The sequence below is a fragment of the Setaria italica genome, chromosome VII (genome assembly GCF_000263155.2).
Source record: "Setaria italica strain Yugu1 chromosome VII, Setaria_italica_v2.0, whole genome shotgun sequence".
NCBI lineage: Eukaryota > Viridiplantae > Streptophyta > Magnoliopsida > Poales > Poaceae > Setaria > Setaria italica.
This window is the reverse complement of record NC_028456.1, coordinates 15,273,133-15,285,357: the sequence shown is the minus strand read 5'-3', so window position 1 is coordinate 15,285,357 and position 12,225 is coordinate 15,273,133. Positions and strand designations below refer to the sequence as shown.

At 42.4% G+C, this 12,225-nt stretch overlaps 1 protein-coding gene across 1 annotated transcript; it reads left to right on the top strand.

The window, feature by feature from the left end:
• The first annotated feature begins 2,398 nt into the window (after positions 1-2,398).
• LOC101767137 (putative B3 domain-containing protein Os04g0347400) lies at positions 2,399-5,277 on the top strand. Its single transcript, XM_004977827.1, has 5 exons — positions 2,399-2,657; positions 3,018-3,097; positions 3,194-3,259; positions 3,344-3,547; positions 5,038-5,277. The coding sequence occupies exons 1-5, from the start codon at positions 2,399-2,401 to the stop codon at positions 5,275-5,277; spliced, it is 849 nt and encodes a 282-aa protein (XP_004977884.1).
• Positions 5,278-12,225: the final 6,948 nt, after the last annotated feature.

Sequence of the window (12,225 nt, the reverse complement as noted above, 5' to 3'; positions counted from 1 at the left end):
AACACACCCAAATGTTTGGGTTGGGTTGCTGTTGGAAAGATGACCCAGGGCCACCATCCACTGGATAAGAGGATCGCAACTCGGGTCGGAGAGGAACCTCGAACCTGAAATGAGAAAAAGTAAATTATAAGGTATAGTATAGTAATCAATGAAAAGACAGTGGACCAAAGAAGAGGTGGTGAAATTATAAACACGCGCATACCTCTCCTGTGTGCTCTCGAAGACATCTATCTTCGGGTTGATAGGCATCCTATTCACCAACCTCTATCCGGCTTGGGAGACACATCAAATTTGTGTCATAACACTTTGTTATACATATGTAAAAGTACATTTTGCATGTTACAAAATATATCTAATGTGACAGTGATGACACTTAATGATATTGCCATCGACGTTGACACTCCTTCGATCTCCCTCTCCTGTAGGGTTGCCATAGATTGAGGGGCTGCAGATGGGGTGGACCTGTTATAGTTCGGCCATGGAAGATGAGATGAAAGGTATGTGTCGAAGACAGCATCACAGGAGCATCAAACAAGTATAAAATGACATATTTCAAACCAAAGTAAGTTTCTGTAGGTGAATAATAATGGTGGGTTTCCAAAGTTGGAAAATTGTAATTGCACCTATCGAATTAACCCTTAAGGTGGTTGGCGATCAACCTGTCATATAGTTATGTCTCATAATCACAATCGTCATAAAGTAATCAATTTATTATGTATCTTTCTAGAGAAAAGTCTGCAAATTTGAGAGCGATTCACAGTTGGGAGCATCACTTTCGTTGCCCATAACAAGAACCGACGTGATTGGAAAATATTCGCAAGGCTGCTTTTTTTTTTCAACAGTATTTTCACTTTCCCAAACACCACAATTTCGATTTTTTTCGCTCGTGACACTTAAGAAGAGGAATGTTGCATATAAATAACAAGGTTATGTATTTTTAATGAATACAACAAAATATGAAGGTCAAAACTAATGCAGTTGGTAGTGAGCTCCACCCAGAACCATCATTCTTGCCCGTGTATGCAAAAATAAATATCTTCCTGCGGTTTCAATTTTTCCTGTGCTTACACATCAACAATCCTCAAAATTATGTGTTTTCTCCTATTTCATACATCACTCCTCTATTTTTCAAATTCACATTAGGATATAGAAGAATCTTTATAAGTATATCACCAATTGCTACAAAATCTGAATTGTAGTCCATTGTTATAGTTTTCATACACTAAACTATATAGATTTCATACACCGTGGCATATGACTTGACTAAATTTTAGCAAAAAAATTGTAAAGCTTTAAACCTTTTCAAATCCTAATGAACCATATAAAAAGAAAACAAAATCTTATCATAGTAATTTGACCATTAATATATTGTATTATAGTACTTTTGTTATACATGTAAAAAACACATTTACATATTACAAAATATATCTAATATTACATTGATGACACAATAATGTCGCCACCGGAAACGGCACTCTTTGACCTCCCTCCCTAGCGGGGCTGCTAGAGTTCACGCAGCAGTAGATCAATGAGGTGGACCAGTTGTTGTTCGACCATGGAAGATATGAAGAAAGGTATGTATTGAATACAACAATACTAGGAGCATCAAACATGTATAGCATGCCATATTTCAAACTAAAGGAAATTTGTAATGGTATGGTTACAAATAGGTGACTAGTAATGATAGGTTTCTAAAGCAAGAAAATTGTAATGGCTCCTATACCCTTAAGGTTGGCAATCAAGTAAAAAGAAAAAAAAATCTTATCATACTACTTTGTTATACATTAAAAAAATGTCCATTTTTGTGTTCCTAAATATATGTTATATTACATTGGTGACACTAAATGTGTTTCCTTATACGGATTGATTGTGTAAGACCATTAGTTGAGAATGTTCTGCGAGTGACTAGAAATTATAAACCATAATACCAATTTTCGGCGTGACTTTTTCCCCTTTTTTTAATAAACTTTTTGCATGAGTTTTGTGTGCGTCCCTGCATTTGGTTTATACACCTCAAAATTTTAGAACGATTAAAGATAAGACATGTAGAATACTTTTCTCGTTCCACCTCCAAACACACAAAAAAATCCAACTTTTGATATCACAGCAGATTTTTCTAGCTGAACCCAATAAACTCAAATTCACTAGACATTGGGGCCATTCAGCTAGCCTACTGCCTACCCAACAACACCCACTTTCCACGCCGCCGCAGACATTCAGCCAGAGGCTCACTCACACCTTCGTCCACGTCCCCGGCAATGGCGTCGTCCGGCAACCATGTCGCCGCCAGTGCCAAGCACCTTAGGGTGCTGCTCCAGTTCTCCTGCGACAGTCAGATAAGGCCGACGCCGCAGCTGATCCGCCGCGCTCTCGATCAGGATGGACGCCGGTCGCGGAAATGACGCATCTTTTACACTCGCAGCGCATTCCGGATGAGCTCGCCAAGGGGATCGGCACCGGGGAGGCCCGCGTCGTCGGCCCGTCCGGCGGCAAGGTCAAGGTCTGGCGTGTCGAGGCCGGGCGGGACGGCGACGGCGCCTTCCTGGGGCGCGGGTGGCCGGAGATCGCGGCCGCATTCAGCGTTGGGGACAGGTGGTTCTTGGTCCTCCAGCACCACGGCGGCGGCATCCTGACCCTCAAGGCGTTCGATGCCAGCGGTTGTATCAGGGGCCTCAGCACCTCCACCTACTGGTAAAAAAGGATTCCGCGTGTAAATGTTCATATGCTGTAAAGTCCCAAAGAAAATAAAATTAGGATCTTCACCTGAATGTGATCTGCTTGGGCACTGAAACATTAAGTTGTAATATTGCAATATTAGAGTCCTCAAAAGTAGAGCTGATTCTCACTGACAAATGATCATGTAATTCATATAGCAAAATTAGATCAATAAGGAAGCTTGCAAGAAGATCAATTCTAACTAATTAGGATTAAGTGTTATCCTCGACTTCTAGTTACCTAGTGCCAATAACTCCTAAATTCAGTTCAAACTAATTTCTTGTAACTCATATTTTCTTCAGAAGCAACCACAAGCAGCAAAGATGTTTCCCATAGGCCGCAGTTCGTCAGTGTGCTTCCACACGATTTCATGGAAAAGATGGTACATAGACTTTTGTTGCTAATTCGTTTTTCCCATCCTATTTTCTCTGATTAGATAGCACGGTCTAACTTTACCCCTTTTTATGTGTTCTTGCAGCTAATACCGGCTAAGTTTGTGGAACATTACATCCCTGAAGAGCACAAGAACAGTCGTATGGCCATGGTTATTGGCTCCCTTGGGAAGATTTGTCGTGTTGAGCTCGAGATGAATGAGTCAAACTTGTTTCTCAGAGGTGGCTGGTCATAGGTTCTTGTGTCTCATGACGTCACTCAAGCTAATGCTCTGCTGCTGAAGTACGAAGGCAACATGGTTTTCACAGTCAGAGTGTTTGGCCCTGATGGATTCCAGAGAGAGTCCAAAGACAAGGACATCAGAATTCAGCAAGTTGAACAAAAGATAAATCCTTCTATGGTAGTTTTTGAATCTGTTAGCAGTGGTTATGAATGCGAGGTGAATACTGAAGTCCATCTCTCTTGTTTTCTCATCAAGCATCGACATTACCACATACAGCTAAGCAGCAGGAAGCACCATCTGAGTCCATTAGGAACCATAAGAGCAAGAAGGATTGGCCAAGTAGGGAAGGACAAAAGAAACCAAAAGGCTCCACGGTTTCCATGAACGAGGCATCAAAGAGGATTGCTGTCTATGAGATTGGACCCCCATCATGGATAAAGAAAGAGATCAACACCTGCACTCTCAGAAAGAAACTTGTAAGCCCAACTATTTCTCTAATAAACAAGATAAAATCATATGCTCAACAAGAGTATGAGACTTCTGCTAGCTTTCATTTCCTTATGAAAAAATAGATCAACATGTTCATTTGATCATTTGATGCTCTAACTACTTATAATATATTTAAGTGCTGGAGTTGATGATATCAGATGTTCCGTAGATTTTTTTCATGTGTCTGCATTCATGATCTATTATCGAATCCAAAGAAATTAAGTTTACATCTAGCAGTCATTATTAATTCCATTATGATAATGCTTACTGAAACCATTATTGCAATTGTTGCAGTCTCTGTCGAAATCTTTCTGTGATGCAATTGGGCTACTGGAACCTTGCACAATCACACTCAAGACCTCAATGAACAGTACGGAATCATGAACGGTTGGTGGTTTCCCATGCAAGAACAACAGCTTCGTTATTGTGAGGGGTTGGATGATGTTCTATCGGGAGAACAGTCTCAAGGAAGGTGACATCTGCACCTTCAACATTATTGAAACCACACTGTGGCATGTCGTTATCACACATAATAAGGTAAAAATGAACAAGTTTACTATTTGAGTTAAGCACTGAAGCACTTACCCCTTTATCTTTCAAGTATCAACATTAACATATATTCAAATGCAGCAGGCCAGTCCTTCTTCTAGTAGAAAATTATGCCGTAGCAAGCCTAAGAGGAAGAATGACGTGTCAATTAGTGAAGGACAAAAGAGTCCAGAAGGCTTGATGACTTCTTCGAAGAAGGTGTCGCCAAAAACAAGATGTGTTTTTGAGATTGGACCGCCAGCTTGGATAAAGAAGGAGATCAATAACAGTGCAATTGAAAAATATCTTGTAAGCACAACCATTAATCTATCTATATGAGCAAGTATGGAATTGGATAAACTCGTTTCAGTTTTTATCAAGAATAGAAACTGCGATGTTACTACAATATAGCACTTCTGCAAACAAGCTTACATTTCTAAATGCAGTTCCAACAGTTTCATTTGCCTATTTAATTACTGATACTATATGTATGCATCACAAGAGCAAACAAATCAATATACCAAAGTACTTACTTTGACGTAGTATCAGGTCTTGACTTACCAAACCTCACATGATCAAACTAGAATTCAGAAGTCTGAGTAGTCATCCTCTATATATGATACATGGATTGTTGATGATTGCTTATAGAAGTCAGTTTCTGACCAATTTCGTTATTGGTATTCTCGCAGTATTTGCCATATGCCTTTTGTGATGCAATTGGACTACGGGAACCTTGCACCATCACGCTGAAGACCTCAATGAGCAGCACCAGGTCTTGGCAGGTGCTTGTTGTCCCCAACAAGAATAGCAGCCACTATGTTCGGGGTCTGGATTGGAAGAGGTTCTGCGAGGAGAATGAGATCAAGGTTGGTGATGTCTGCACTATCAGCATTGTTGAAACCACCCTGTGGCACGTCGCACGTCAATAAGCTAGGAACAGATTGTTGTTGTTCTTTTATCATGGAATGTGCAGATTACAGGTTTATCAACAAGCTGGCTTATAGAGTAAATGTTATCTTGGTGCTTAACTTGAACACTTGAGGGAGGTCCTGTCTGTTGATGCCCTACTTTTGTCATTTGTGAACCTAAATGCTTGGACTTTACTTGCTTAGTTTCGCAGATTTAGTAAGTTAGAGAGCAACCTGATGTGGCCAAGGTTAAAAATTAAGGTTGTTGGCACTTCTAGTGCTCTCAGACTAAAATTATGTTTCACTGTAATGGTTTGGGACTCAGTCCAAAATTTAACTTTCTGATATAGAGCTTGATTGGACAGTGAATCTTTCAATCACATAATTTCCGACTTATATACCTAAAATGTTTCTAAAACAGCATTCTGCATCCGTTTCTTACGAATGGTGGTCAAATTATTCCACTAGCGGTTGTGTTCGATGGTGAAAATATTTTTTCCGTCTAAATGAGTAATTTTAAGCACTGTGTTTGGAATGGGTGCATTATTTTTATTTCTTCTCAAAAACCACGGAACCTGCTGAAAGGTTTGCTTATTTTGTTTCTTCTCAAAAACCAAGCGAAACGTTTCTCTTCTGTTCCAGCAGAACTAGAATTAAAAAATCATCCAAAATGGAATTTCATAGTAGAAGCGCCTCGTCCAGTCCCCCAACTCCTTCTTCATGGTACGCGTTTATGCCCTTTCCTCGCTTTCTGCATGATGGCGCGGTGCAAATCGCCTGTGACCTGTTAAGAGATGGCCCGTTCTTGTGTAGTCTGGTTGGAGACCGGCTCTAATTGTGTTTGCTCTGTGTTTTATTTTCCAATCTGTGCAGGATGTCTTGTAAGCACAACTGTTTCTCTATTGATGTAGTAAAAAGTTATAAATAGGATAAACATGTTCCAACTTTTGGCAAAATTCTTAACTGAAATTTTGCTAAGATATGCATGCAAACCTTTAAAAAGGTTTTGTTGTTGTATATGCATGCAAAGACTTCTGCTGACTAGCTTACGTTTCTGAATGTCGAGACATGAAGTTGCATTTTTATTTGGTGCTTAATTACTGATAAATATATGTATGCATGTTTTCTTTTATAGGAAACAGGAGGGTTTGCCCCGCTACTGATTATGATATATTAAATAGGAAAAGAAAGAAGAGTACATGGAAAACTTAAGAAACAAAGAATGGATTAAAGAAAAACATAAAGTTACACAGTTGTTTCTAGCCATTGGGTGGTCATTGGAGATTTAAAACGATCCTTAGCTTGTAGAATAGCCGGAACAAATTCCTTCTTGAAGTGCATTCTGCATGATGCTAGTATGGGCTGAATATATATACTACTCCATTCATCTTAAATTATAGGTCGTTTTAGCATTTTTATAGATTTTGCGATTTATCTAGATGTACACTTATCTCTAAGTATATTGTAAAAATTATGAATCTAGAAATACCAAAATAATTTACAATTTGGGACGGAGGGAGTACCTCAGCTAAATTACAGCTCTCCGGAGACCTTTGTTACTTTAGCGACGACAAGCGTTTTTACTGTTTGTACGAGCGTGACGTGGCAGCAGTTTCGGCGGTGCCTCGAGAAGAAATTGATATGTGTGGGTCCTATCCACATGTTTCTCGATTTCTCTCGCCACATCCACACGCTTGCCGTCTCCTACCGGGCTCCTAATCCCCACCGTCATCATCACGGCAACCTTCCCCACGCGTCGGCGCAAAACGGGCTCCTCTCTGCCTTCCCTTCCCAAGTCCACAAGGGCGCAGCAACAGCCGCGTAGGGATCCTTCTCCCTCCCCTCCCCTAAACGGGCTCCTCAATGGGCTCCGCGACGAGAGGGATGACGAGTTCCCTGCGTGGGCGTCGTCGGATCCATTATCTCACCGGCTGGCTCCGGCATCTTGTTTGTGACCAGTGAGCACGCGGTGATGGGAGCGTCCTGCCATGAGCAGTGAACGTGGTGGTGGTCGAGCGTCGGCCGCGATCACGGCCACGGTAATGGTGAGGCAAAGGCCCGGCGGCCGCAACACGCTCTTGGCTGATACATTCACCTCTAGCCCGCCACTGACTCCTTCTTCCTTTATCATAGGCCCTGCCATTCTGAAGCTATATGGTCAACGAAGCAATGCAGCAAGTTTCTTGGTTGCCTGGCAATAAGTTTTGTGCAAGTTTCATATGACTTTCCATATATGAATCTGTCACTGAGACTGAAATAATACCTCAGTTTCCTAACTGCCTGACGAAGTGCATTCAATTTATCGCCTGATTATTTCTTCCTTTCCTTTTTAGCTGCCAATAGAAGATCTCTGTTCTTCATGTCCCTGAATTTTCCTTCAAACAAGAATGCTATATGTCTGTCTAAAACTAAAATACTATGCCTTTCAATTGTACGGCTGCTTAGCCATCTAGGTTATTGCCGTTCTAACTCTGTTGTGTACGTGTACCTGTGTTGTATCTCTAAAATACTAGAATGGATGGATATAGCCTGGGAAGAGGTTACAAAGGAGTTAATCAACTGGGTGTTGTTCTATAAAGGCAACGTAATATGTTCACATTTACTGGAGTTTTGCTTACAATCCTCCTACGATGCATGCATTCCTTGAATCTGTTAGCTGATTTTGTTAATATATGGCATAGTGATGCAGTAATTTAATTTTTCTCATCCCCTATGTAGTTTGTCAATTTCAGCTTGGGTTGTTCCTATAATATTTTTTAAGGCCACCGGAAGATGAGACGTTTTGTGAATCATTTTTTTCTTTTGCCTTCTGATTAGCATTCTTAGCTTTTAGTTTTCCAAAGGTTATATGTATGTAAATATTGTTTCTTTCACATATAGATATAGTACCGATGGAAAAAGGAGTTGACTCAAATTTGAGTTTTCATTGGAAACAACATTTTTGGTGGGTTTCGTATCCTGCAAAACTTACAAACCTGATGCATCTTCTGCATCTTGCTTCTGCCAATGTACCGAACTGGCTGCTCTGAGTGGTTCTTTGGTAGTCTTTTCAGCAGATGTTTCTGGCTGGTTTATTATTAATTTATGCTTACACAATCTTCTTTAACGATCAGTGATTAGCAAAACCAAGAAACAAGGGGTGCCAAAATAGGAGCAGCATAGCGCACCATCCTTCCTAGTACTGATGATGAGGTCATTTCTCTTCATGCAAATGCACCAGCTCTTAATGCAAGTCTTGGCAGGTGCGCCTAAACCCGTACCAGACCTGCTTCCAGCTGGTCGGAGGCTGGAAGAATTTCTGCCTAGAGAATGGGATCAAGGTGGGCAATGTCTGCACCATGCAAATCATAGAAACCACCCTGTGGAATGTCATCAGTCGGCCCATGTGATGGTGTCTTTTGTTTGAAAGCACTGGATGCTAATGTTTGTTTCATGGAATGTACAAGTTTTATCTGTAAATTTGCCACTTTGGGAGGGCTTCTATTTGGGGCTTGTTGGAGTAGCTGACACTGCTAGAAGCTCTCCCCAAACTGGGCTCAAGTGCCAAGCCAAGGTAAGGCATGCACCACTGGATTCCCTGCTGACGGTGTAGATGAGGCCAGCTGCCAAGTTGCCGTGGCCATAACACTTGCATGGGATCCAGGCCTTCTGTGTGTCCAAGTTCTAGTAGCTGTAACAGTGTAATGTAAAGTGGTAAGCAGTAAAATCTGAATGGACATTTCTGCTTCAGTGTGACAAGATCTTGCAATCCTGTGCATTGTTTGTTAGATGACTACACGAACTGAATCTCTTTCGAAAAAGGGGGATGTGTATTCGGGTGTTTCATCCTTCCAAGTCCGTCGAGTACTTGAAATTTTAGGCCGTCTATTGTTCTGATCCAATGGCCCAAATTCTCCACCAAGCATAATACTAACAGGCAAGCCTGAGCCCTTGCCTTCGCCTCTGCCTCGCCACCTCAGCTTTTGACTTTAGAAGAAGCTCATTTTTTTAAAAAAAATAAGTACTTGTTAGCATTGGCCCACATGTTACCATGTAATTGCAAAGTTGAACACCCACTGGCTTTAATTCTGTCTAAGTGCACATACCGGCCGTTTAGTGATGTGCATCGGTGGTACACTGGTGCTGATGACTGACCAATGCAAAAAATTGTACGCGTGTACGCAGTCGGATTTCATTGGAAACATGCCGTGAATTGTACTAGTGGCCTCTTTGATTTTGACAGATGTTGTGCAAGGATAACTCATAATATATGATATAGTTGTACGTCACACACGTTTTCTTAAATAGTAACTTGGTATAATACCTTTCCAGGAATCAAACTCCAATTTAGCCCAATATCAATGGAGCCAAGGGAGGTAACGTTGAGTCGCCGTATGAGCCGCCGGGTTCGAAGATATGCGTACTATATCTTAACCACGGTTGTCAATGCTTAACAAGGCAAGCCACTCATGCATAGCTAAAGCAACCCACCTAAATATTGAGTTGAAGTAAAAAAATAAGGTGGAGGATGTGCTCTCGTTGGGCTCTACATGGGTCCGCCAATAAGGCCTTCCGCCATGTGAGCTCTGAGTGATGCCCCCAAAGAGAGAAGGGCGTAATATTCCTACATAAGTATTGTACAAGTTATGTAAGCCTATTTATTTTTTTGAAGTAGAGTTATATTAAAATTAGAGCACATCCCCAAATTACAGAAATAACCCTACACAAACAAGAAAATACAATGCAAGAAGAGCACAAGTTCTTCCACAGGCATCAATTGTGAACAAACATCGAAAAACACCAGCACCATATATAGCAAAGACCTCACACCAAACCAACAGGGGACACCAAGCTTTGGATATGTCCCAAGAGCCAGACCCACTGGTCTCCCATCACGTTACATTGAAGTAATGAACACGCGTCGACTGTCACCCACCACTAGAACCACTGGAACCAGGAGAGGAAGAACATTTAGAAGGTGTTTGGATTCTTGAGCTAAAGTTTAGTACTTGTCACATCGAATCTTTGGATGCTAATTAGGAGGACTAAATATGAGCTAATTATAAAACTAATTACACAGATGGAGGCTAATTCGTGAGACGAATCTATTAAGCCTAATTAATCCATCATCAGCAAATGGTTACTGTAGCACCACATTATCAAATCATGGACTAATTAGGCTTAATAAATTCGTCTCGCGAATTAACCTCCATCTGTGCAATTGGTTTTGTAAGTCTATATTTAATACTTCTAATTAGTATCTAAACATTTGATGTGACGGGGACTAAATTTTAGTCCGTGGAACCAAACGAGGTTTTAAGCGCACTGATGCAAAGCACCGTCGAGTAGAAACTGACATCCATTGGAGGGGACAATGAGATCTCTCCCCACTTCGCAGCATGGGGAAGGTTGGGCTGCCATCATCGCTAGCTCCTTGCTGGGGATGAGCAACCGCATGACGCCGCCGCTTGAGAAGAAACAATAATAAGGATTCAATCCGAAGGGAGATCAAACCTTATTAGTGCATCATCGAAGTCGAGGCCATCACCGAAGCATCCACCGGAGACGAGCACCAAGGATCAAATCCTCTCATATGCTGGAGAAGAAATATAGACCCTAATATCTAGATCGACCAAACCTAGCAGGCTATGTACGCAACACCTAGAGGCTGGTTCCCCTCTCCCTCCGGGCTCCGGCATCAGTGAGGCTACTAGAGGGTGGGGAACCGGCGAATCAATTGTCGGAAGAGAGCTTTAGTGCCATCCTTTTTGCTGGCTCTGACAGTAGCACGGGAACGAACAAGCTCCTCTTCCAATCTTGTAGAAAATCTAGTTACAACTTTAGAAATTTCTAAGAAACCTAGTCCAACACACGCATATCTTTCTAGTCATCGATCACTGACAACTCCCTTAACATGGTATTATTACTTTGCAACCAATATGGTTCAATGGCTTCTATTAGAACTTCCAATATCTGTCTGATACTTGATACTTTGTTTATTTAAGCTCTCAACCACACATGAAAAACAAGTGTCATGTTCAACTAAATTTAGTTTGAGAAAACATGGAATGCACAGCTGGAACATTTGCTAGTACTCCTGGAAACGCTTCGTCTCTCCCCCGCATCGTCTCGGAGTGGCGACATGGGGGCGACACAGCCGCGCTGCCGCCCACCACGTTGACGGCAACAACAGTGGCGGTGGCCAGCGACGGCCCCAAGCGGTGGCTGCCGCAGCTTCCACTCCCTCCCCTTCTCCTTCTCCCATCTCTTCTCTCCTTGTTCGGGTGACAGCAGATCGATGCCGGGATCGCCGGATCCGTTCTTGGTCGGCTGATTACTTCCGGATCTGGTGGTTAGTGGCGGCGCTGGGTCTCGCGGCGGCGCCCCCTCACCGGCGGGTGATGGCGGTTGCAGCTGCTTCGGCTGCCTGTGGCAGCGCCCCACGCCGGCGGGTGCAGGCTGCTGCAGCTGCCTATGGCGGTGCTCGGCTGTCGCCGCTAACCGTGGTTGGCGGCGGCGTGGCTGTTGCCGGGCGGATCTGCCGGTCTTGGCAGCGGGCGACGCTGTTTCCGGTGTGGAGCCCTGGCCGTCAGGCTTGTGAGGCTACTGCTGTTCCGGTTGGCTGCACGTCCTGCTGTTTCGTGCACATGGATCTGTGCCGTGCTTCGGCTCCATGGTAAATCTGTTGGCACCGAATCATCAGACTTCTATAATTAGTTTCGGACTTCTATAATTAGTTTCGGAACATGAAGCCTTCATACTTCGAAACTGGGGGCTGTGTTGATACCAGATTTTAATCGAATCCCTTAATACGGAATATGAGGCCATCGGTGTCATATGCGACTAGTCTCTGCATGCGTATATATATTGGAAGGTCCTAATCAATATGTAAGTTGATCAAGGAAAAATCTGACATATACATGCAAGTTGGCTGAAACAAGCAAGGCATATTAAAGGTTCACGTGTGGAAGAAAGAAGGAACAAGGACCT